This window comes from Lissotriton helveticus, chromosome 6, assembly GCF_964261635.1.
Source record: "Lissotriton helveticus chromosome 6, aLisHel1.1, whole genome shotgun sequence".
Lineage (NCBI taxonomy): Eukaryota > Metazoa > Chordata > Amphibia > Caudata > Salamandridae > Lissotriton > Lissotriton helveticus.
The window spans coordinates 939679419-939707214 of NC_136067.1; the positions used below are offsets into that span (position 1 = coordinate 939679419).

The following is a 27796-nucleotide window of genomic DNA, read 5'->3' on the forward strand; positions in this document are numbered from 1 at the left end:
ACCAATCTGGGAGTGCAAAGTGAGTTTATCATTTAGCTTAATGCCAAGAGTCTTAACAGAGGGGACAGGGGTAGGAGGAGAACCAAAGGAGGGGGGCCAAAATAGAGAGTTCCAGGGACTGGAGCAACCACCCGTCACCACAAGTTCCGTCTTATCGGGATTGAGTTTCAGGTGGTTGAAGTTCATCCAGTCCCTGATGAAAGAAAGAATAGATTGGAAATTAGAGAAATTAGATTATTTGTGCAGTGAGACTGCTGGCACGTGATTGGCTGGTGAGCCTGGCCCAGGAGTGCCTGGGCCTGCTTGTGGATTGACTGTCTGGTTTGAGTGTGACAGGGGCTGCAGAGCCCCCAGATGGTTGTCTGAGTCAGCCCGTGGATGAAAGGCAGCATCTGCTGCCAAGGAAGTGGGTGGAGATAGCACCTAAGTGTGAATGAGGCTGTGCCTGCCTGCCACAATGCTGGCTCCACCCCCGCGCTGGGCGACTGTCACCTCTGTCCCTGATACTGAAGGGACTTCCCTCTAAACCAGTCTAGCTGGTTCTCACACTGAGACTTCAAAGACTTCAAAGACTTTTCTGTGTATAAGAAGGGGCTGTGTCCACTTCCAAAATGTTCTTGTTTCTAACTTGAATCTGCCAGGGGCGTGCTGCTGCTTGGGCTCAGGGGAATCCCTGAGCCCTGCCCAGCCCCATGACATCTGATGGACTTTTCTGTCCTGGGAGCTGCTGGGCTCCCCCTTATGTCCTGGACCCCTGATGGACTTTTCCTGGACCCCTGAAGGACCTTTTTCTGGACTTTGGTTGCCTGTTAGCGCTAGGAGCGCTTTATTTTCCTGTTGAAGCGCTTGGAAGCGCTTGACTTGCTATTCTAGCGCTTTGGAGCGCTTTATTGCCCCCAAGCGCTTGAGAGCGCTTTGTGTGCTTACAGCGCTAGGAGCGCTGTACCTTGCCCACGCGCTTAATAGTGCTTTTATTTTTATATTTATTTATCTCGAGGGAGCCCACCCCTCGGATAATGACTCCCCGTCTGCCTGCCTAAGCGGAGCCGCTGCGCTGCCCGCAGCGACCCGGAAGTGGTTGGCCGGCCAATGGCAGCGCGGCCGGCCGGAAGTCCCACCCCAGCAGCCCGGGAGAGGGAAAGGGCGGCGAGGAGAAGCGGAGAGGAGTGATGGCGGCCCGGGGGCTCCCGTGAGCTGGGGAGTGGCCCCGGGGCCGCCAGGACCAAGCGCCGAAGGTCGCGGGGCTCCCATGACCTGGAGGGAGCCCCGGAGGAGAAGTGGAGCTGTGGCCGGTGACGGGGCTCCCGTGTGCGGAGGGAGCCCCGAGAGAGAAGAGTCGCGGCTGCATTGGGCACCGGGGCATGCAGGAGCCTACTCTGCGCCCCAGTGCACTCACCCAGATGAGGAAGCTGAGCGGCGAGAGTCCCGACGCCGAGCAGAGCCGCCGGAGAAGCCAGAAGAGCAGGAGCTCTGGAGCTGATCCCCGCCGCCCAGGACCGCCACCGGAGGAGTCAGGAAGCAACCGGTGAGTGTGGGAGGGCCGGGGGCTCAGTGGCGTCAGAGCGGCCCCGGATGGCAGCGGGCCGCTCCAACTGTGTGTCGAGCCTGAGAGGCTCCAACGGTCCCGGGGGGCATTGCGTGTTTTAGAGCCCCGTAGGCTCTCCCGATGGCCCGTGTCCTGCCCCCTGTCTAGGGGGGCATAGTTGGTACAAGCAGGGCAGCCCCGGTTGGCAGCGGGTTGCCCCAACGTTGAGTAGAGCCCAGAGAGGCTCTGAAGGGACATTCTGTTTCCGAGCCCCAGAAGGCTCAAGGCGCCCTTTGTGTTGGGAGGCTCCCTGCCCACATGCGAGTATTGCGAGTCCAGAGAGGCTGGTGGGGGCATATTCGTTGAGCCCTGAGAGGCTCCCTGCCCACGTGATTGTTTTCAGAGCCTGAGGGCTCCATGGGGCCTATTTGTTTAAGAGCCTGTGTGGCTCCAACGTTTGGGGCATGCGATGCCCAGAGCCTGTGTGGCTCCAGCGTTTGGTCATTTTTAGTTAGAGGGGGCGCCGGGGCACATTGCCGGTGCCCGCCCCTCCTGCCTGCGAGGAAGTTGTTCAGAGCCTGTGTGGCTCCAACAGTGGGGCAGTTTGCGCCTAAGGGCCAGTGAGGGCCCTGGCGCAGTTCTGATGATTCCCAGCTGCCCAGCAATTAGTGGGCAGCTGCACCGTTTAGGTTTTGTGATTGCCCAGGTGCCCAGCAAGTAGTGGGCACCTGCACCGTTTAGGCCCCTGACATTGAGACTCAGGGCGTCCTTGCCCCAACAAGGCCAGTTGGCCTAGGGACTGCCACAGGTGGTGGCTTATGTAAGGTTACGCAATTTTATGGTTTTTATTCCTGCACCTCTGAATGTTTTTAGACATCATGTGACTTTTGCGCTACTGTATTGTTATGGTACCTCTGAATGTATTTTTATTGCATCATGTACTTTATTCTTAACACCGCTGAATGTGTAGGTTTATACATTAGGTGGTTTTCTTTTACTACTCCTCTGAATGTGTTTTATGCATCATGGGTAACGTGTTCTTTCTTAGACCCCTAAATGCTGTGTGATACTTAGGTGGTTGTTCTTTTTAGTACAGGTGGTCCTAGTGAGGTACTGGTCCCTGCGTGACAGTCTCCTAAGGGTTTAGGGTTGCGTAGGTGGTACCTACCTGTCCCCAGTAGTTACTGGATGTGATTTACAACTGTTATGTTTTGCTATACCTATTCTAAGTTCTATAAGTGCTATTTCTATATCTACAAAGTGTTGATTCTGACAGTGGCCCATGTGGCCCTGTCTTGTAAATAATCCCTTATGAATGTTGCCCGTGCCAGTTGGCACAATGTACATGTGTGATTTTTATCTGATGTGTGTTTACAATACAAAAGTTATTTTAATATAACCTTGTGTGGAGTTCCTTTTGTGGTGTGCCTAGGATGTTGTTGCTGTTGTGCGCTGGCGCAAATGCTTTACACATTGCCTCCGAGTTTAGCCTTGCTGCTCGTGCCAAGCTACCAAGGGGGTGAGCAGGGGTTATCTTGGCGTGTGACTTCCTTGCCCTGACTAGAATGGTGGTTTCTGCCTGGCTTTGGCGTCAGCCTTAGCCTACCAGAAATAGCCAGTTCTAACAGAGGCAAACAAAATTCCATCCCTGATAAAGGAATGAGAAATGGTGATCAAGGTAGCACTGAGTAAGATGGATGATAGATGAAAAAATATCGAAATAATCCTAGAGACGATTCAGGAGGAAAATACGGTATGTAATGATCAGGAGAATAGTAAAAACAAGGCTGTAAGGAGACCAAGATTGCATAAAACAACAACGAGTTCGATAGCAACATCAATCGCCCTAGTAAATGAGAATAATGCAGACACGAGAGAAAGAGGCTACTTAGGATTTGAAAGGCAGTACGATCCCTTAGGTTTTAAGGCCCCCAGAATTCCAATAGGCCAAAACTTCCTGCCACAGTATAACATGAGACAAGGAAATGATGGGAATAATCTGCCGAGTACCCAAATGAGTGAAAGTACCACACATTACCCCCGAGCTAGCCAACCTTTTCCATGCCCTATACAGATCAAAAAGAGGCAAAATACCGACTACCTAGAACTCCCTCCAGAAGCAACCCCATACTCTATAATTTTAACAAATGTCCTGCAGTTAACTAGTCAAGGAAGAGAATCTTGGGAGACCCTTAGAAATAAATCCTTACACTGGCTAAATACAAGGACAGGCTTGGATAGACTGCTGTTTTCTGAGTTCAAAATGGCTAGAAGAATAGCTTGGGTGGGGAAACCCCCTAAAAACTTAGTAGGGGACTGTGTAGTCTTAACCTTTGTCTCTACACACTTAGTACAAACAATATGGAACGTCTAGGGAGCTTTTTAATAAACCCCAGAGGCATAAATGTGGTCTCATTGGGGTATTTCTATAAACCGCTCTAAGAGCGGGAACTTATGAAATTGGCCTATCCGATAAATACAAATTTTCGCTATAATGTCCCCACAACAAACCGATTTGAAAGTCTGTATAGCCTAGAAGATCAAGATAGACTTGAAGAAAATATAGTACCACAAACGCAATGCCCAAAGATACCCCCTTAGAAACACCGGCAGATGGTTGCCTTGCGTTAGAACCTAAGTTTACTAACTCTGTGGCAGAGGTAAATACTATTTTAGAGTGGCGTGAATTTGTAGATGTGTTTCAAATTATATGTTTGCAGGAAACGTGGATAAAGGAGCCAGTACATTTGAGCGGTTATCACACCTATCATATGCCCGCAGTTGGAGGCAAACATGGGCGGGCAAAGGGAGGTTTGGCTATTTATGTGTCTTAACATGCTAAATATAGGGAAAATCATATTGAAACTTGAAGATGTTAATTACCAACTGATGGAGATGTGTATGGGGATTAAGCAAAGAGTGATGCTGATGATTTTTTTTTATAATAATGCACCCCGGGAAAAATAGTTGGAATTCTTACGAACCTACTAAATTTCCTAGTAATATTTGCAAAAGAAGTCAGAGGGGATATGTATATCATTTGGGGGCGATTTTAATATTGCATTATGTCCAAACAATTGTACCAACGTCTGTGGGATTGTGAACGAAGATAGTGAGTGCGAAACACACTTCACACATACACAATATGGGAATGCTTTAAATGAATTGGTATGTGAGCTTGATTTAGGCTATGCGAACGAACTAAGTAATAACTCGGCGCCTTTTATGAGTACATTCAACGGGAGAGGGTGCTCTACTGTGATAGACTATATTCTACTCTCTTCAAATCTGGCGTCAAAAACGAACCAATTTGTTACTCATAATATCACATTGAGTGATCACTTCCCATTGAGTCTATCGTTGAACCTGCTGACTAGTAAAGCTAATCAAGATCACAATAATGTCTACCCCCCTGAACAACTGATAATGAATAGGAAAAATGGATGTGCATTAAAATGGCAGTTGGTAGATCCACTAGAAGTAACACAAAAAGTAGTGGTAAAAAGTATTTCATCAATAGAAGCCATACTAAAGGAAAATACAATGTATGAGACAGTCTTGGCATCCTTCCAAGAGGTTACCAGAGTAATAAATGAAGCATTATGGAGAACTAGTAATAACTCTGTGAAAAAAGCCAAAGGCTGGTTTGACTCAAAGTGCACCAAAGCGTATTCTGCATTGAAAAAAGAGACCCACAATATCCCTAGGAACCCAATTACATTAAGTGAGGCAAGGAAGGACTACACAAACGTAATAAAAACGCAAAAGGGAACTCAAAGAGGAGCACTGGCAAACCCTACAAGAAGCGGCTAAGTCTAAAGATGGGGAGGCTTTCTGGAGGGCTGTTCGGGCACCCATTTTCGACCAAGTGGATATTCTTAATATAGAAATAGCCATAATGGAAGATCAGTGGGTAGAACATTTCGCCACAATCTTTAGTAATCACGATTCTACAAATCTGACAGAAATTATAGACAAGGGAGGCGATAAGACTAAATCTTCACAGCGAACACTTATAAACAATCTTCAAATTACCATAGAAGAGGTTAACATAGCAATATTGGCAAGCAAGGGGGACAAGGCACCCGGCCCTGATGGGATTCTTCTAGATCTGTTCAGGGCAAATGTAGACTTATGGGGCCCTATATTATAAGTGCTAGTTGTTCATCAAAGTACATTGAGACCTGGACTGAATCAATCTTAGTCCCAATTTTTAAAAAGGGTACTAGACATGACCCGGCATGTTATCGCCCAATATCTTTATTGGATTCCTCCGCGAAAATTGTAGGGCGTATTATATTAGGAAGGCTACAAGAATGGGCTGAGGAAAAACAAATCCTGTCAGATCTCGAATACGGTTTCCGTAAAGTTTGGGAACCGTTGAGCAAAGCCTTAATTTGAGCTTTCTAATTGAGAAGTATGTAAACCTAAAAAAAGGAAGGCTATTTTTAGCCTTCGTAGATCTAACCGCAGCCTTCGACTGCGTGGTACATGAGAGGCTGTGGGGGATCCTTCATGAACTAGGGGTGAATGACACCATCATATACTTTCTGAAAGATACCAGAATGCCAAGGCTAAAGTATGTTATGGCAATGACGGAGAATGTACAAGATTTTTTTCAATAAAAAAAGGGGTCAGGCAAGGTTGTGTCCTGGCCCCCTATCTTTTTAACCTTTACACAACCGGCTTAGAAAAAGCTCTGCTCCAATCAGGTGAAGATTTTCCAGTAATTAATGGCCGGGCCATCCCATCTTTAATGTACGCGGATGACACTGTCTTAATGTGCCGAACTCAAGTGGGGTTACAAAGATTACTAGATGGTTATGTGGTATTTATGCACGAGCTGGGTTTAAGGGTTAATACGTCAAAAACCTTTATTATGAGATGCGATATGGGGAGTAAAAAATAGACACATCTTCATAGATAACCATAGAATTAACTTTGTTAATACTTATAGCTACCTAGGTATTCTATTTGATCACAAATCTACATGGGTTCAAGCGGTGCAAATGAGAAGACTTGCTTTTATAAAAACAACCACTGCCCTATTTAACTTCTCAAAGAAACTAGGCACAAGGCCCCCGCAAATATTATTACAAATTTACAGGGCTAAATGCATATCTACAGCCATGTATGGCTCTGGATTATGGGGGCATTGTAACGTTCAACTGCTCCAGCTGATAGAAAATCAATTCTTAAGATATATATTGGCACTTCCTAGAAGTACATCATCATATGTCTGCCATGCAGAATTGGGTGTCCAATTTTTAACAGATTTAATTAACAAGCATTTACAATGCAATGGTCTCGGCATTGTTAAAGTTAGAGCTATTGGCATTGCTCATGACATTATTTTTATTTATGTTTTTGTTTTTAAAACATAAATAAATGTCATTGTCATTTACAATGCCAATAGCTTAATCGCTCGCAAATGCGAGACCTATTGCATTTGCACACACACATACAGAGTCACCCACACAGTCATTCACATAAAGCCCCCCCCACACACACACAGAGCGCCCAAAAAAAACACAGGGCCCCACACACACACACAGAGCCCCACACACACACACAGAGCCCCACACACACACACAGATCCCCACACACACACACAGAGCCCCCCCACACACACAGCGCCCCCCCCACACACACACAGAGCCCCCCCCCACACACACAGAGCCCCCCCCCCACACACACAGAGCCCCCCCCCCCACACACACACAGAGCCCCCCCACACACACACAGAGCCCCACACACACACACACAGAGCCCCACACACACACACACACAGAGCCCCACACACACACACACACACACAGAGTCCCACACACACAGAGTCCCACACACACAGAGTCCCACACACACACAGAGTCCCACACACACACAGAGTCCCACACACACACAGAGTCCCACACACACACAGAGTCCCACACACACACACAGAGTCCCACACACACACAGAGTCCCACACACACACAGAGTCCCACACACACACAGAGTCCCACACACACACAGAGTCCCACACACACACAGAGTCCCACACACACACAGAGTCCCACACACACACAGAGTCCCACACACACACAGAGTCCCACACACACACAGAGTCCCACACACACACAGAGTCCCACACACACACAGAGTCCCCCCCACACACACACAGAGCCCCCCCCCCACACACACAGAGCCCCCCCCCCACACACACACAGAGCCCCACACACACACACACAGAGCCCCACACACACACACACAGAGCCCCACACACACACACACAGAGCCCCACACACACACACACACACACACAGAGTCCCACACACACAGAGTCCCACACACACAGAGTCCCACACACACACAGAGTCCCACACACACACAGAGTCCCACACACACACAGAGTCCCACACACACACAGAGTCCCACACACACACAGAGTCCCACACACACACAGAGTCCCACACACACACAGAGTCCCACACACACACAGAGTCCCACACACACACAGAGTCCCACACACACACAGAGTCCCACACACACACAGAGTCCCACACACACACAGAGTCCCACACACACACAGAGTCCCACACACACACAGAGTCCCACACACACACAGAGTCCCACACACACACAGAGTCCCACACACACACAGAGTCCCACACACACACAGAGTCCCACACACACACAGAGTCCCACACACACACAGAGTCCCACACACACACAGAGTCCCACACACACACACAGAGTCCCACACACACACACAGAGTCCCACACACACACACAGAGTCCCACACACACACACAGAGTCCCACACACACACGCAGAGTCCCACACACACGCAGAGTCCCACACACACGCAGAGTCCCACACACACGCAGAGTCCCACACACACGCAGAGTCCCACACACACACGCAGAGTCCCACACACACACGCAGAGTCCCACACACACACGCAGAGTCCCACACACACACGCAGAGTCCCACACACACACGCAGAGTCCCACACACACACGCAGAGTCCCACACACACACGCAGAGTCCCACACACACACGCAGAGTCCCACACACACACGCAGAGTCCCACACACACACGCAGAGTCCCACACACACACGCAGAGTCCCACACACACACGCAGAGTCCCACACACACACACGCAGAGTCCCACGCACACACGCACACACGCAGAGTCCCACGCACACACGCAGAGTCCCACACACACGCACACACGCAGAGTCCCACACACACGCACACACACAGAGTCCCACACGCACACACACACACAGAGTCCCCCCCACACACACACACACACGCAGAGTCCCCCCCACACACACACGCACAGAGTCCCCCCCACACACACACGCACAGAGTCCCCCCCACACACACACACACAGAGTCCCCCCCCACACACACACACACAGAGTCCCCCCCCCACACACACACACACAGAGTCCCCCCCCCACACACACACAGAGTCCAGAAAAAACGAGCACAGCCAGGGGGGCAGGGGGCAGGAGAGCAAGCACAAAGAACGAGGGGGCAGGAGAGCAAGCACAACGAGCTAGCACAAACCCCTTACCTGCGTTATCCAAGCTGCGGGCCGCGACCAGGAGAGACTCCGCGCCGGCTCCAGAGGGACGCATGCTGCACTTGCTGTCCCCCCTCCTTTCACTCCCTCTCCGGTGCGTAACATGGCGGGCGGCCGGCCTGAGGAGCGGGAGTGGGAGGGAGGGAGATGTGTTGCCACGTAGCAGGAGGGAGGGAGTGGGTAAAAGGGAAACCGGAAGACCTGCATCTGGGAGTCGGCTCCCCCGTGCTGTGGTAGGACGTCCCAGAGCACAGCGTAATGGCCCTCGAGCCAGCTCAGGCTCTAGGATCTCGGAGGCAGGGGGGAGGGCGGTGCAGTGATCTTCAGGTCCCGGTCGAGCGCCGAGGAACCCGGGCACATGCTCTCGAAGCCCGGGCTCGATTTCAGCTCCAGAAGCTCGTCTTCCAACTCCTTGTCGGACGAGGACGACTAGTAGTGCGAGGAGGTGGACGACGAGCAGGAGGCTGTGGAGAAGGAGGTGGAAGGCGCCGAGGACGGGGCGCGGAGGCTTCCTTCACCGCTGCTGCTGGTGTAACTGTGCGGCGAATCCACGCCAAGAAACACAAGTTCACCCTCTGTACCTGGGCCAAGCTGCGCTGTGTGGAGAGGAGGCAGAGTTTGCTCACGCTGCCTGCACGCACCAGTCGGCCCTATGATTGGTTAATAAGGAACACCAATCAGAGAGCTGACTTGGGCGTTCGGGCAGCGTGATGAGGGGCTGCTCTCTGCCGATGACGTCAGGGAGAGAAAGAACACCAAAAACACCCCCCCCCCCCCCCGAATCCCGTCTTGAACTGGGTGATGCCCCTCTCCTCCAATGGCTGGCCTCCGTTTAGGAAGCCAGCCAATGGAGAAGAGGGGCGGGTTCAAGCCCCCATACATAAAAAACATAAAATCTCGCCAGCGAATCTGCGCAAGCGCAGCCATCGCTAGGCCGAGACCTAAAAAAGAGCCAGTGATGCTGTGGCACAGGCTGTGGAAAAATGAGGAAACCCATGTAAACCAAGATGTTTTTAAGGATGTAATGAATCTTAAGTGGTTAAGATATGTTTGGGATTTTCTGAATGATTCAGGTTATACTAACTTTTATAATGAACCCTGTACCATGAGAGTGATATCTAGGAAAGAGCTGAAAAGAAATTGTATGGCACTACTCGAGTCACAATGGTTATCTAAAGAACTAGCAAAGCCCACTCTAGTGCACCACCAATTGATAATGATTAAACAGTATGCAACCCTACCTCATACTTGTACCCAGCCAATACGAAAGACTACTGTTAGTGAGATTTAGATTAGACATCTTCCATTGTACGATAAGTTTCCCAAAAGTGAAGGAATGGACGCGAGAGATGCAATTATGCCCCGGAGATGACATTTCAGAACAGTCCACAATCCATACTGTATTTTTCTGTAAATTTTATACCTTGCTTAGAAAAAAATGGCTACTACTAATTTTAAAGAAATTAGATTTTAAAAGATGTCGACCAACGTTTTTAGTATTGCATTTTTTAAATAATGAATTTGTCATATGGTGTCTGGTAAATTTTTTGAAAAACGTGGTAAAATGTACGAAATCCATAATAATGTGATTGAGAAAGATCTATTAAACAGTAGTAATTTTTTACCATAAAATGTGATTTCTTTTTAATTGTACTAACTGTGTATATTAATGTATAATTTATTATATGCTTTTATGATTCTCGTTTGTACTAATCGAATAAAGTGTTTCTACTACTACTACTACTACTACTACTACTACTACTACTACTACTACTACTACTATATTTGAGAAAGTTTAGTGCTTTTTTACTCCATAGTCAAAGAGTGACTGAACAGTAGGCAGTGACTTGGTTACTGCTTGTCTGGCCTGAGGCTGCGCAACCCAGTGTAAACATGTATGGCTTACCCACTTAAACCCAATTTCCAGTCTTTATTTTGGAATTTGGGATGGTGGTGTTAAAGTGAATAAAAGCTTTACCTTTGGAGCATACTCTGCTCTTATTTTCCTCAGGCAGACTCTAAAATGTGTTGCTCACATAGTCCGTCACAACTGTCTTTGGGCAGCAAAATAGTTCAACTGCCAATGTTGCCCCCGCCCCCTGGCTCCCACCAGATATATGTGCACCTATAAGTCTCCTTCTTAGATGAGAACCAAGCTGTCAGTGTGTCAGTTACTGTTTTAATTTGCTTCTCCATCAGCACCTAGCTCCTTTCAATGTGGCAGTTGAAGGCTATAATAAATAAAGACACTTGGAATTAGGCGTAGAAATGTAAAAGCAGTTGAAATAGTTACATTTTTAATTTTGGTGCAGACTGGAAAAAACCTGTTCTATTACATATTGGGTGGTAAATAAATAAAAGTGTATGTCAACATACATGCATGCCTGAACGCTTGCCAAACACTCTGAAAATGCACAGTATTTAACACAATCTGAAAATACACAGTATTTAACACAATCGGAGTCTAAAAGTAAACATTTTAACATCAGAATTTAAGCCTGGTCGGACACAAAGATCAACTCCGCAAAACAATAGGAAATGTCTCATGCTTATGAAAACTTTGCCCCACGTTGTTTGTAATGTGTCTAGTTATGTAATGCTTAGGATTTATAAAGCACATGACGTGGCTGCCTCAGGGGGCTTACCAGCACCGAGGAACCAGACCGAAACATCAAGAGAGAGCTTAACTGAGCTTAGAAAAGCCAGCTTTAAGGCTATTTTCTTATATATTGACCCACTCATACTGTGCCTTAGATGAGAAGGAAGAGCATTCCACAGCCTGGCGGCATGGTTTTAAAAGAGCAACTTCCCCTTCTCGCTCTTCTCAAGTTAGGCACAAAAGTCAGACTTTCGCCACAGGATCCTGGCTTTCTATTAGGGAGGCATTGCTTAATGAAAGGCAGTTCTGTCCCATCCAATTGGATACTGCCAACAGCCCAGGCATCTTCTCAGCTGGTCAGGGAAGTTGCCTTGGGCTTTTGAAAGAGATAGAACCTCGAGGGTGCCATCAGCATACCCGAGCAACTTGAGGCCAGAAGATTCCACTAGATCTGCAAGCTGATGGACGTAAATATTAAAAAGAGAAGGGCTTCGGGATGATCCCAGAGGATTTCCACAGTCAATATATAAGGACTCTGATAGATCAGGGTCGCCCTCAACTTGAAAAAAATGATTTTATAAAAAAGCAGACCAATTAAAAACCATATCTCTCGTCTCACAGCTGTGAAGGTATCTGCATAGTTGCAAGTGGGACTGTTACAAAAGCTGCACTTGGATCAAAGACGATGACCCCAGCCGCGCCACCCCGATCCAGTGTCCACTTGCGCTCTGCTGAGACTGCCAACAAGGCAGCCTTGGTGCTGTGAAGAGGTAAAAGCCGGATTGGGAGGCATGTAGGATATTATTGGCTTCAATAAAGCTAGACTTGTTGATTAATACATTTTTCCAGCACCTTCATGGAGAATGGATAGAGGAAGATTGGCCAATAGTGTGGAACTTTAGGGTGGCTTTGTTCAGCAGAGGTTTCGCTATCACATGTTTCCAGGCAGAAGGATTGTTAGATGTAGAGATGGACAGATTTAGAAGTCCAAGCATAGCTGGTAAAGTGATCTCCGAGACAGCTTTGAGAATATGAAGCTTTACAGGATGCAGTGGGAAACCTGATTTAATTGACATGGCTACTTTAGCAAGATCAGCCAAGGTGAACAGATGGAAATTGGCCAACACCTTCTCAGCAGTCTCACCTGTAAGAATGTTACCCAAGGTGCTCTGGCTACTGACTGAAAGTGTTCTGTCATGGAAGGAGGGATAAACTCTTTCTGACTGTATTAAAAAATGATGAGCTAATTCATTGCATCTCGCGGGGTTAGGAAGTAGTAGGGGGGGTTTAGAGCTAGAGTCCTTAAATGGCTGCACAATAGCAAAGACCTGCTTAGAGTAATTAGAGGGCATTTTCATTTTCTGAAGCAAGGAATGCCACCCATGTGATCTTGATCACCCTGTGATACATCCATATTACTTCTCTGTCAATAGTCTTTTTAACAGCATCATATGATGTACACCAATTACGTCCCATAATTTTACATTTTTTCAATAAACATTGGAAAAAGGGATCAGTTGATCTAAGGACCCTGAGAGCCATCTCTTCATCTCCGACTCTGCCTTCTCCACAGATATGGACAGACAAAGTTTAAAAACCGCCAAAAGGCAGCTTGAATCAAATGATTTAATCTTAGACCATTGTCTGGTCATAGGGAGCTCATTACGAGGGAAAGCTGAGAAGGCTTGGATGGTGATGCATATAGATACTGCAAAATGGTCAGTCCAGTTTAGGGAAAACAATTGACTAACCCCCGAAGAGAGAACGTTATGTGGTATTTATTTGTATTTGTATTTATTTATACTTATAAAGCGCCTATCACCCACGGTCTCTAAGCGCTAAGATGTTAACACAGTTCAAAATACAAATGCACTGCAGAGTCTGACAGCAGGAGGGAAAAAAAATTCAGGCACCAGGCAACCAAACGGAGGCCTCAGGTAGAGCTAACCATAAGCTTCTCTAAATAGTACCGTTTTCAAGCCCTTCCTAAACGGTAAGAGCCTGGCTTCTTCGCGGAGAGTTTCAGGTAGTTTATTCCAGAGTTTGGGAGCAACTACGGAAAAGGTTCAGCCACCCAGTCTAGTTCCTTTAAACCGTGGGCAGACTAAGAGACTTGAGTGTGATGAACGGAGCAAACGACTGGGTGCATAGACCTTAAGACGGTCCCTGATATATTCTGGGACTATACCATACTGTGTTTTATGTACAATACATAAAACCTTGAAATCAATTTGTTGTTTCAATGGGAGCCAATGCAGCTGCTTCAGTATTGGTGTTGCGTGAGCGCTTCTAGGTAGCATGTAAATTAACCTTGCAGCATCATTCATGACAACCTGAAGTTTTTTGAGGAGTACCTCAGGTAGTCCGAGGTATACTGCGTTCCCATAGTCTAACCGGGAGAGAATAAGCGCGGTCACCACAGTCTGTCTAGTTGATACAGACAGCAGATGTACCAGCTTCCAGAGCTGCCGCATTGAGCCAACACCTGCAAAAAACACAGTTGATGGACAGAATGTAGAACAATGTCATACATTCACCCCAGTACAAGGATCTGGGCCTAAATCCATCGTTTTTTGCACTCCACACCACCCTGGGTTAGACACTGGCTATATGCAAATCAGCTCTGACCCTGTGCCTCATGGGAACAGTCCAGTCCGAACTACCAAGCCATGTCTTTCCCAGACCGGAATCAAGCATCCAAGGACCGGTTTCTGGCGATCAGCCTTCATCAGCCTGGATAGCTTGACTCCAGTGGTGTGGAGAGCCTGGGACTCACGTCTGAGCATACCCAGCCCACTTGGGGTGACAATTGCAAAAAACACAGTAGATGGACAGAATTTAGAGCAATGTCATACATTCACCCCAGTACAAGGATCTGGGCCTAAATCCATCATTTTTTTGCACTCCACACCACCCTGGGTTAGACACTGGCTATAAGCAAATCAACTCTGACCCTGTGCCTCATGGGAACAGTCCAGTCCGAACTACCAAGCCATGTCTTTCCCAGACCGGAATCAAGCATCCAAGGACCGGTTTCTGGCTATCAGTGGGCTGGGTATGCTCAGACGTGAGTCCCAGGCTCTCCACACCACTGGAGTCAAGCTATCCAGGCTGATGAAGGCTGATAGCCAGAAACCGGTCCTTGGATGCTTGATTCCGGTCTGGGAAAGACATGGCTTGGTAGTTCGGACTGGACTGTTCCCATGAGGCACAGGGTCAGAGCTGATTTGCATATAGCCAGTGTCTAACCCAGGGTGGTGTGGAGTGCAAATAAACGATGGATTTAGGCCCGGATCCTTGTACTGGGGTGAATGTATGACATTGTTGTACATTCTGTCCATCAACTGTGTTTTTTGCAATTTTCACCTCGAGTGGGCTGGGTATGCTCAGACGTGAGTCCCAGGCTCTCCACACCACTGGAGTCAAGCTATCCAGGCTGATGAAGGCTGATCGCCAGAAACCGGTCCTTGGATGCTTGATTCCGGTCTGGGAAAGACATGGCTTGGTAGTTCGGACTGGACTGTTCCCATGAGGCACAGGGTCAGAGCTGATTTGCATATAGCCAGTGTCTAACCCAGGGTGGTGTGGAGTGCAAAAAAACGATGGATTTAGGCCCAGATTCTTGTACTGGGGTGAAATTATGACATTGTTCTACATTCTGTCCATCAACTGTGTTTTTTGCATTAAGCCAACACAGCTACCAACTACAGCTGAAACGTGCTGCTTTAATGAGAGGTCGGTATCCAATCTAATGCCCAGACTCTTAACTACAGGTACTGGAGAGGGCACTCTGCCTAGCTCTACAGGCCAGCAACAACTAGACCAGGCTGAAGTCATTGCAGACAAAACCAGGACCTCCGTCTTATCTGGGTTTATCTTCAAAGAGTTAAAGGTCATCCAATAAGTGATAAACCGGAGGATATTCTGGACATTGACCTGAGAGGAAGCAGTATTGTCAATACGGACGATTAATTGCATGTCGTCCGCATAGTTAAAGACTTGAATGAGGAGATACCATACCTTTCTCCGCTTGGTCTGCTCTAAGCTTCTTTTCCTCTGTAGGAAGTATTAGGAGCATATCAGTCTTTTCTTCAACTGCTTCATCCTAAATGTGTATTTCACCAAAGTACATCCACAGACACTAACTGAAGTCAATGAAAGGCAGGCGATAAGGCTTGAGTAGTTTACTTACTGTAAATTACCCTCTTTTGAGTCCTGAGGCAAGACCACCCCATCTCCTTACTCCCCCTCACACACAAACACCTTATATGTGCTGCTCAGTCAGTGCGAGTGTGGTGTGGAATGTTGGTGCATGGTGATGCAGTGGAATGTTCCGGCTATGTTCTGTGGTTCATCCTGTGACGCCTCTGTGCTGATGAATGCGGGAGTACGCATAGCGGATTTCCTCGACTTCTCGCACTGTTTTGTGGAACCATGATGGAAAGTACTGTGAGTAGGACGACGCACTACAACTGCCATTGAGTTTTGGCGTCAACTTATGGTCTTGGAAGGGTTGACGTTTGACTTGCCATTGTTGCCTGCAGCCAAGCCAGAGGTGAACTCATGCATCTGGTAGTGTGGTGCAGTGTGGCAGTATATTTGGGGGAGAAGTCGCTCACCACAGGAAGCGCTGGTCTCCAGTGTGAGACTGAATTTTTGATGCGCCCAAAATTGCTAGTGATAGTTTGTTGTTTTTACAAGTTCTACCTCTTCATTAGCATTTTTGTTGCTAGTCTGCTGCTGTGACTTTTGTTTTATTAAAGTACGCTTTTCTTGATGTTATGATGTCATGTTGTTTCCGTATGGGATGCCTGATGGGAGTAAGTCATACCCATAGGTTTTCTGTGATAAATTACACATAGTGCCAGTGTCAAATTTCTGCAATGCACAAACTGCACAGTTTTCAGGATAGTGGAATTCTTGCGTATACTCCTAAAATGCTTTGTTTGTTTTTTAAGGATGACTGTTCCGGGGAAAAGTCACAAATTCTTGCTGGTGTGGGTGTGCATGTTGGCAAGTCACCCCTTTCGTTTTGTAGTTGAGAAGACTGCCATGGATAAGTCACTCATTTCTAGGTGTTGTGGTTGGTATGACTGTATGTGGATAAGTCACCCGTTTAGGGTGTTCATTGTTGGGATGTCTGTGCGTGGCTAAGTCACCTGTCCAGAGGTTTATTGGGATGACTGTGCGTGGATAAGTCACCTGTCCAGAGGTGTTTATTGTTGGGATGACTATGCTGGATAAGTCACCTGTGGTCTTATGTATTAGTGTGCGAGTTTTTCTTTTGGTGGGTAAATGAGTGTAGTATTGTTTGATGGTGTGTTGGTTTGTTCATGTCTTGATGTGTATTTATTATCTTCATTGTTCTCTGCTGCGCCGCTTTGTTGTTTTTTTTGCTGTGTGCTGACTTTCGTGCTAGCCTGGCCAACTGAGAAGTTCTGTGGCATATGGGGTTTGGTATGAGAAGTGGGTCTTGGTGCAGTGCGGTGAGATCTACTGTGGTTTTGAAGGGGAGATGTGGTGATGTCCCTTTTATTATTTAGTGCAGGTATATGTGTGGTCTTTTATTTATCCATCTGGTGCTTAGTGTTTTTACATGCATGGCTTCTTATGTATTACATCTGATTTGTTTCCATGCATTCTTCATCTGATAGTGAAATGTTCATCTGTTATTCGCTATATTGTCTTTCTTTTATATAGAGTATTTATAAGCATGGTTTCTTATGTATTACATCTAATTTAGTTGCATGCATTCGTCATCAGATAGCGATATTACATTTATTATTCGCTAGATTGTCCTTCTTTTAATTATTGCAGAGTTTGTTTTGTGATGCATTTGCGAAAGCGAATTTTCCATTGGGGAGTTGCATTGTGTTCCTTTTCCCTGTAAAGAAGGTAGATGGGGTATGTATATTTGCTGCTCAGCCAGCGCGAGTGTGGAATGTTGGTGCGTGGTGATGCAGTGGAATGTTAGATGTCTGTGAGGGTCAGTTGGAGTATGGGCTGAGCAGCAGGGAGGCTACTCCTGGTGGGGCTTTAAATTGTAGCTACTTAATAAACCATTTTACTTAATCTACACCTGGATTAATGGACTCTTTTCATTACAACAACACACACTTTTCACGGGTCCAAACTAATCTTCCTTACCCTACACACAGTAAATGAAATGTGAACATTGCTCTGTTTCTGCTCCTAACCAATTGTGATTCCTGTTCCATTTATCATGCTCATTTGGCGTAAACAACCCTGGGCAGTGTCCCGCTCATAAAAGGGGCTGTATATTCTTCTCCAGTCAAAATCTAGATTACTTGGCTCCTTGTGATTCAGTTCTTTTAGTTGTAAATGATAGCACTTCACTACCTCTCTGGATGCTATTTAGATGCCTATAAGTGAGAAATCCAAATGCACGCCCCATGCAGTAGAGGACAAGTGTCAACAAAAATGCAACGCTCCAATTTAACGCGATAGACAATATAGCTTGCATACATTCCAGACAGGCCCAGATTTGCCCTGCAGTCACATGTATGTCACAGTAGCCATCAACACTTGCTACCAACAAACACTACACACGCAACTCCATCCGGTGGGTAGTGGGCCCTTCCGGGGACCAATGTATGTACTATTGATGGAGCTCAACCTTGCACACAAATCACTCAGTGTTCGCCCAATGTATAAGAAATTGACCAAAACAATATCAAATGAATCTACCAACATTCTATGACGGTAGACCAACAATGCAGAACGTGGCCGGTGTGGCGAAAGCGCGCACATGCAATCCGCGGTTCCAGACAACATAGCGCAACATAAATGAAATGGCACTGCTAATTTGTTTACACACTTTTAATTAAGCCGAATAGGAATAAAGGTTGGCCAATAACAGACAAAGTACTTTTGTTTTTAACGACGCAAGCCTTCAGTCTTTGATTTACACCTATGCCTAAAGCTTGATAAGCTACTGAACAGAGTTGTACGTTGTTAATGAGTCCCATCCCATTGATTTTGGTAATTGTAATACCTTTTCATACATATTAAACAGCAAGATTGTAGATATGGTCATTATAAAACCAGATTCCAATTTTCTCCTGTTTGCTGACCTTTATTAGTGTAGTATGGTATCGACCTGACGAACATTTGTAATTAATATTCTAAAAATTCAACATGTGCTGTGATGCTGCAAACAAACACAGCACACCGGCGTGCAGTCGTTTGGTTGTGGTACCTTGGAAGAGAAACGTAGATATAACCGTGCTTTTCTCTTGTCGGCTGAACACTTGCCCACTGTACTGCTCAAGGTTAGCTACAGCTAAAAATATCTAAACGCATTTTTCTCTCACTCTGCAGAATGACGTCGATTTGGTAGGAACTGAGAAGCTAAGCAGAAAATGAGCTTAACATCCTGGTTTTTGGTGAGCAGTGGAGGCACGCGCCACCGGCTGCCCCGAGAGATGATTTTCGTTGGGAGAGATGACTGTGAATTGATGTTGCAGGTAATTGCATCAGCCCTCCATGTTTCTGTGGGACAGATTCAACACACTGTATGTTCTAGTAATCTCGGCAAATGTCTATCTGCTGCTCTGTCATCATGCCGAAGAATTTCATTTGCACAACTATGTAATGATATGCTGTAATATACAACTTCCCCACACATACGTAGCCGCAAAGTGGTGTCAAATACAGCTGTCAAGCGATTTATTTTTTTCAGTGAGTAATGGCAGGGAGAGAAATTGAAGGATGTATTGTTCACACTGACGCAGACGGCTACACATTACAATTGCCTCTTATTGATGTTAGAATAATACACTATTGAGCCTCAGTCTGTGGAAAAAATCGAGCTGAAAGCAGACAGGCATTGTATGGAAACATCTTAGCATTTAACCCTGTATGCTTCTTTTTTTTTTTTTGTATCTCAATTCTTTATTAATTTTTCAAAAAGAAACAAATAGTGATCATCATTCAAATACATAGACCTAACGTTTGATTTCTGATTCTTAACATCTTCGTAAGGGCTCCTAGTATTTGCATGTGGAGAAGCCGAGTCACAGCAGAATCCCACTTTCAAGACCCCTTTGTTCTCTTATGTCCCCTCATTCTCTTATCCGCTCCCAGCAGCGTGTTGTAGTGTCCTAGGGTTCTTTTAATAAGTGTCACGTAACTACTAGCATGAGAGGATACTGAAGCTGCACTCCATGATGCCTGCGCAGTAGAACATGCTCGATCTCAAACAAGCAACACCGTTCCTCAAGCACATGACCAGCAGACCATATACACATGGGATAGGCAGAACGTTTGCAAGACCCAATTTCCCCCAATTTCACCTCACAAACACAGCAGTCTGCACACAGTCTCCTTACACCATCAGTGCCAAGAATTTGACAAATTTCTCAGTGGTAAAATGGAGAATGGTCCAAATTGCCTCTGTGCATTTGTACTAAACGTAATTGAAGGCAGTCACTCAGAACTGAAGAATTTTGAGAAAATTGATTCCTTGTCTGCTTCTAAATCATGGTCCATTGTTCACCAAACCTATGCAGAAGGCTATTTCAGGCGATTCTCTAGAAATAATATAGAAGCAGCAAAATAATAATTCAATTTGAGGGTAGAGGAGACAACTGCAGTAGGGAACTACTTCGAATCATAAGGGATTAATAGTCGGTAAACCCCTCACTGAGTTTTCGAATCGTGAGCCTTAGACTATTCCTGCAGTAAAGTTTCAAGATTCTTTTTAGGTTAAAGAATCACTAACCTGTGAGTGTGTCACACCACACCAGGAGATAATGTGAAACAGAGTCTGTTAGTGGGGTCTGTGCTGCCTGTCCTTCTATGCTCTTTCCCCCATTGTAGCTTCAACATTCTCCTTGGTTAAAGTCCCACCACCAGTAGAAATGGAGAATATCCTTAAAAAGATGCATGTCACCCAGTGCCCCTTACTCTTCCTTTCTTATAAAAGTGATTGCCCCAGATATGTATGTGTTCATCACAGAGCATCTAAACCATTTTTTCATAAAGGCCCATGCCCCAAACTTTCTGAAGAAGTCCTGGGTTCCACTCTACTTTAAGAAGCCTTCACCTTATGTTATGGGGCTGGATAACTGGCGACTGATTGTGAGAACAGCGGCACTTGACTCCGTAGATCACAGGATTAAATGCTTATAGCAAATTACAGGGATGTTTTCCATCTTCCTTAAGTGACTTAGGGCCAGATTTAGACTGTGGCGGATGGTTACTCTGTCATAATGTGACGGATATCCTGTCTGCCTTATTACAAGTACTTTATATCCTATGACAGTTATAATATGGTGGACGTGATATGGAGTATCCCTTCCGCCAAAGTCTAAATTGGGCCTTAATACTTTTATTTCTAGGAAGACTTTTCAGGTTGTAATGGGTGGACTGAGTGTGCCAACTTTAGAACCCTGCTGTGGAGTTCCACTAGGCCTCTGGTTTTCTCATTGCTTTTTGATATTTATGTGAAGCCTTTACATGACCTCTTTGTGGCACTGCAGAGGTGGTGGAGAGGATTTCAAATTTATGCTGATAGTATGTAGCTGGTGGGAGTGTAGTCTACACGTTACCTGTATCTTCAGTTAGGTGGATGAGATTCAGAACTGCATCGGGGAGATCTGGTGTGCCATAAACGTCAAGAAAACTGAAAAGCTACTGGTGGTCTGTAGGGGTTTGTGAAACATCTTTTTACTTTCCATAATATCTGTAGAGAAGACAACACAGATGTGATGCTCATAATAAGGTCAAAACTGTAGTGGCTTTTTCATGTAAAGTAAGCACTGAAATCACTACTTTAAGACAGTTCTCTACCACAGTTTTCAGCTGACTGATGTCTTAAATGATGGAAGAGCTGGAACATAGTATTTGACCACCCTTGACAGTGGTAAACGATTGTTTGTAATTGTAACTTTAAAGTAATGTGCTGTTTTTAGTTGGAACTTGAATAACATTTAATGACATCTATAACATACAAAACACAAATCAGCATAATACAGTTAAACATAACAGGACACAACACAACAGCCAAAACAGAATGCAGCACAACAGCCACTGTAGAACGCAACAACACAATGCAATAATGCAGCACAAAATAAAACCAGAAACAAAACAGCACACAATTCTTGGTCTTTTTAATTTTAATTTGGAAAATTCTAAATCGCCTGACACTATATCCCTGGTAGATTCTCTGGCCTCTTGTGGTCTTTTATAAAGAGTGGGAAGTTTTACCCACTCCGCTGGCCACACACTGGACGGGGTCTTTACCAACGATCTTAGACTGTAGGTAGGCCTTCCCCTCCCCCTCTCCTTGTCTGATCATAAGGCAGTCCCTATCGAGTTCACATCTGGACTGCGGGACCTGCCCGCAAAGGACAATAACAACTGGGCTTTGAAAAGGAACTCTAGGGGACTGAATAACGAGTCCCTTGGCCCTATCATCGCCAATTGTAAGTTCTCTCCCAAAATTGATACGGATACTGCTGCTCGGGAGCTTGTCAATACTATCTCAGAGGCAGTTAACATTCTTGCCCCTGCCAAACTACACTACTGCGCCAGGAAACGCCCGTCGGCCCCGTGGTTCTCTGATTCCCTTAGACTCCTCAGGCAGGAGTGTAGGAGGCAAGAAAGGTTCTGGAGAGCCCACCCTGAACCAGATGAAAGAACTAAACACCAAAACCTTATTATAGGATATAAGGCCGCAATCCTGGCAGCCAAACAGTCATATTTTACCAATCTGACAACCTCCCTCAGTTCCTCTAGAGACCTTTTCAAAATTGTGGATTCCCTCTCTCTTGTTCAGCATCCCAATCCCATTGTCGCATCTCAAGAACTCTGCGATCAGATCTCCTCGTTTTTTCACACCAAAATCGTGGACATCTATACCGCCCTAGAAGCCCTCAATTCCATCCGGGAGGCCGTCTCGCCACCTGTCTTTCCCCCTTGGCCGAGTCCGCCTTCGGCTCCCCGAGGTAACTTGTCCAATTTTCCCCCTCTGACCGCTGAAGTTTTAAATGAGCTTCTCAATAAACTCAAATCGGGATCGCCTCTGGACCCCTGCCCTCTTAAAATTCTGAAGAACTGCAGAGTGGTCCTGCTCCCCCCCTTTCTAGATGTAATGAATCTGGTAATTTCGAATGGTGTTTTCCCCGCGACCTGGAAGCTGGCCATTGTCAAACCTCTTCTGAAAAAGCCAACCTTGGATCCTGGGATCCTAAAAAACTTCCGCCCCATATCCCTTCTTCCTGCCCCCGCCAAGATGCTCGAGGCCCACCTCAATCACCATCTCAGCGCCTTCCTAAACAAAGCTAGCCTGCTAGACCCCTCTCAGCATGGTTTCCGGAAGGCGCACAGCACAGAGTCAGCCCTTACAGTGGTGGTCAACAACATCCGCGCCAAGGTCGATAGTGGTCAGACTACCCTTCTGATCCTGCTCGACCTTACGGCCGCCTTTGACACCCTGTCCCCCTCCATTCTGGCCACTCGTCTTGGTGAGATGGGAGTGGAAGGACTGGCTCTGGGTCTCCTGACATCCTTCCTCAACCATCGTGCACAAAGGGTCAAACTGGGCGGCTTCCTCTCATCCGCCAAGCCTTTGCAATGTGGGGTCCCACAGGGCTCATCCTTGAGCCCCACACTCTTCAACATATATGTGGCCCCACCTGTGAGACTTGTAAGATCCTTCGGACTGGAAGTTTTGTCGTACGCTGACGACACCCAGATAATGGTCTCCCTATCTCATTCGGTTGAGACCACGGCCTTAAAGTTTAGGAACTGCATGGAAGCCGTGGCAGGCTGGATGACCTCAAATTTCCTCAAACTAAATGGGGAAAAGACCGAGGTCCTCATCTTTGGCGGCAAACAAGATGTCTGGTCGGCTGATTGGTGGACGCCTGCCCTCGGAACATGCCCCAAGCCGTCCTTAGTTGCCCGCAACCTGGGTGTTGTCATCGACACCACACTTGTTTTGATAAACAAGTCAATAGGACTGCTTCCACCTGCTGTGGTGTCTTAAAGATCCTTAGGAAACTCGCACACTATCTCTCCCCGGATGCCCGGAAACATGTTGCAGTGGCTCTCATTTCTCCTCGACTGGACTATTGTAATGCCCTATACCTAGGTATAAACAAAAAGCTCATCCATCGCCTACAAGTTGTCCAGAATGCAACAGCTAGGTTTGTAGTCGATGCCCCCAGACGTTACTCTGGATCCAGGATCAGAAAAAACCTTCACTGGCTGCCCTTACAGGCCAGGATAAACTTTAAGGTACTTGTCCTTACCTACCGTGCTCTACACGGATTGGGTTCGGAGGACATTGGGTCTCTCGTGTCCTTCTACACTCCGGGCAGGACCCTGCGATCGGCTAACAAAAACCTTTTGTTTATCCCTCGAACTACTAAGGCTAGGTGGGGAGGTAGGGCCTATTTCTCCCTTGCCCCAAAACTGTGGAACACGCTTCCAGCCGACCTTAAGGGCAAGCCGTCCCTCGCCCTTTTCCGTAAAGGTCTAAAAACCTGGCTTTTCGCAGAAGCCTACCTGTAACTTCCCTCATCGGGTGACACCCACCTCTCTGCTGTTTCCATCAGATGCGCCTTGATGCCTCCGGGTTAAGTCGCGCAATACAAATACCAAATTCAAATTCAATTCAAATTCAACCACTATAACAAGATGTTCATAACTGATATGCCCAAAAATTCTGTCACACACTACCATCTCCTGAAATCTGCTCTCATAACATGGTGGCAAACTGTATTTGCACCAAGAATTGCCTTGCTTACCACCAAAGTCTTGTAATAGTGCCAACTAAAATGTTTTGTGATCCAATTTAGAGTTGTTTTCATTGATCACCTCATTCTAATAGAATGCGTACACTCACTTGGTGAGATCTCTTGCCTTTACATCCATGTCTTGGCCTGGTTGTGACATAATGTGTAATAAAAAAATACAACTGCCTTAGTCAAAACAATCACATAGTCCAGACTAGTTTACTACTGTTCAGTTTTTACTGGAGCATCCTAGAAGATACTATGTGACATTCCCAAAAAGGTAAATGCTACTGCCACTTCACTTGAATTAGTTACGCTGGTTCCTATTTGTGAGCCGTGTGATGTTCTGGGCTCTGCTTATGCTCCCAGGCCACACTCACATGGCAGGGGATCTCCGCGGTGCCCAAAAGCCATTCACCACCTCAAACCGGTCTGAGGGATGCTGCATACCCTGCCTCTTCAGGGGGTGGGATCGGTCAGGTGAGATGACAGCAGCATGGAGAGGATAGTGAAGATTAAAGTTTCCCCTCGCAAGAGCCCAGCTGCCAACTACACCCTGTCATGTGACCCAAACAGTCTGCAGGCACCAAATGGCTAAAGCAAGAAAATGCCTACTTTCTAAAAGTAGCATTTTCGGAATTGTAATTCACGATCCAACTTCACCATAAGTTAGAAATTGAAATTGTGATTACAGAGCCACCAAACTTGAAGTGGGTATCTCTTCCCATTTGGAAATTACACCTTTAAAAAATAATAAGGCTACCCAATGTTATCCTATGGGAGAGATAAGACTTACAGTAGTGACAAACAAATGTAAGAGTTTTTCACTTAATCTCACAAATAGAAGCGGGATAATACCACTGCGTGAGGGTGCAAGAGTGTAGGGGAAATGCACCAAATTAGTAAAACTGCCCTCACACACAGCAAGCTGTATCATGCTTCATCATAGGGCTGCTGAAACACCTCCGCACCAGCCCAACGCTGGAGGTGGAGCAATGGGGGGGAAGACAATACAACCTACAGTATAAGATCACAGGTGAGAAAAGATGCAGAAAAAGTGATATAAGACTGGTATCAGGAAATCCTCATCATAGTTTTGATATTAGGTACCCTATCCAGGTTTAAAACAAAAAATGTGGATGCTGGGTTGGGGAGCTTATAATGAGACGCCAACCCCTCCACTCTAAAAACAAGTGTAGACATGTTTCAGCCAGCAAAATGAATCCTCCAGCTTTCCTCAGGACTCACACCACTGTGATCCCTAGGAGTTTTTCACTACCACGACATTTAAAACTTAAAAGTACCCGTCCTACTTTCTAAATACATGGCACCCTGCCCTCTGGGCTGTCCCAGGCCTACCCTATTGGTGATTCTTCCTTTACTCTAATTTCTCATGTTAAATGCTTGAATTTTCACTTTCTTCAAGTCTGCTGAGATCCACAATAATAAAATAAGAAAATCTCTTCTCGGCTCCCCTTAGCCATATCCTTGTTTCCTGTGCATCTGTCGATGTCATGTTCACAGTGTTCTTGTGTCATTTGTGGCTTCCACTTTCACTACATATGTGTCCCATACAACCCTAATTGCCCCACCACCAGTACGTACCCTGGCCAATATGAGTATTTCAGATTTAGCCACTGTCCACTTACGTTGATCTTGTAGCCAGTTTCCGATAGCCGGAACACAAGTAGGTTTCCATGACATTGTTTTGCAGTGTTTGAATAGTATAAGGGCCAAGTCTACAAATTGGCACAGGTATTTTTTATTTTTTTGGGATTGTACCACTATGCTGCCAAGTAAGCAGAGACCTGGCATAGGTGGCAATTCCCTCCTGTGAATTCAGACACATTTTCCAACACCTCACCCCATGCCCATTGTATTGTCATACAGTCCCTATGATAAAAGCCAGCATCCGACTGCCCACATCTTGGTTGGCATACGATGCACTCTCGAACATTTGATGTGTGCATCTTGGGTTAGATAAGTCTGATGGAGATAGCTGAATTGAGTAAATTTAAAACTTGGGTTTCTTGCCACTCTTGTTATGTTCCAGGCCGTCATCCACGTTTTTCAGACTAGCCCCTTCCTGTGACACTCGCTCACGTAATTTGACTCTGTAGGCCCTTGACGTTATGTTGCATGAGTTTTATAGTTGGGTATACGCCATTTTACCATGCCCCTGGGTCAGTAAACTTTACAGGGTTCAAAGATCATAGGCTCTGACTACACCTGCCCCCAGCTTTGATATAATCGGCTTACAAGAGCAATATAAGTGAGAAATGGTCCCAGTGGTGTACCATATGCCTCACATTGTTCAGCAAATGTGTACAGCAATTTGGCTATGTATACATTTCCCATTGACTCTGTAGGAAGGTGGCTACCTGACTATGGTTACCCCAGATTTTTTTGCCTGTGTTTAGCTGGTTTTTTGACTTAGTTGACCTGGTTCCCTGCTAATCAGGGCCCCAGGCCATCTGCTCTCTCTGTAAAATGGATTCCATGTACCCTAGGTACATACCACAATTGGAAATGGACTCCTTGTCAGCCCCTGTATAATGCACTATAGGTGCCCAGGGCATAGGAGCCACCAAGGCCTACCAGGGGCTGCAGCATATCTTTTGCCACCCCTGGCTGGTTCTTAAATTGACACAACTGGCTGATCACTCAGCTGGGGTAAGGTGGTGTAATCACCCCTTGCTTAGGTATAGTATACCTATATCTAAACCTATATCTGGACACATATTAACCTGTGAGCCACTCCTATGGAAGGCCTCATCAATCCTGGAGGCAGAGTGCGTGGTTTCATGTGAGATGGAGCTCTAGCATGAGCTGAGCCTGTCTGCAGCTGTCGGGAACAACTCCCTAAGCTGTTTCAGGATAATGCCATACCATATACTATTAAGTGCCTTATAATCCTCGCGGTTATTTAGCAACTTTGGTTTGGCTTTATCAAAACATGTCGTGTAAGGTGTCATACGATTTGGAATACTATCCCCTCGCCAGTTCTGGCGACGGGGATAGCATTCCACCCCTCTAGAGGGGTAAGACATGTTACTTTGCTTTAATGCGGTTGATTTCTCCAAAGACCTTAGATCCACAAAATGGATGCCTCTGCCACAGACAAATGTCTGGACCCCTGCAGTTGACCGAAACTCGACCAAATGGGTCCTGGACAAAGGGTTTCCTGTCACAGGAGGGTGTCACCGCCCTCCAGACAGGAGATAGTGTATTGTAGCAGGGAGGTTTGAAAGAAACCAGACAGTGCCTGGGGAGCACAAGGCTTCCCCTTGCATAATCCGGTCAAACCGGTTCTGGGGCAGCCCAGCCCCAG

At 46.3% G+C, this 27796-nt stretch overlaps 1 protein-coding gene across 5 annotated transcripts in view; it reads left to right on the forward strand.

Annotated features, from left to right (window-relative positions):
- The window catches only part of CEP170 (centrosomal protein 170), a 548658-nt gene that overhangs the window by 127498 nt on the left and 393364 nt on the right, over positions 1-27796 (forward strand). For 4 of the 5 annotated variants that reach the window (XM_078648584.1, XM_078648586.1, XM_078648587.1 and 1 more), the window contains exon 2: positions 19043-19188. In XM_078648584.1, the coding sequence (XP_078504710.1) occupies positions 19084-19188 (105 nt within the window). In that variant the 5' untranslated portion in view covers positions 19043-19083. Of the gene's footprint in view, positions 1-12367; positions 12472-19042; positions 19189-27796 lie in introns of those variants that run through there. The other variant, XM_078648585.1, reaches the window with a different exon arrangement.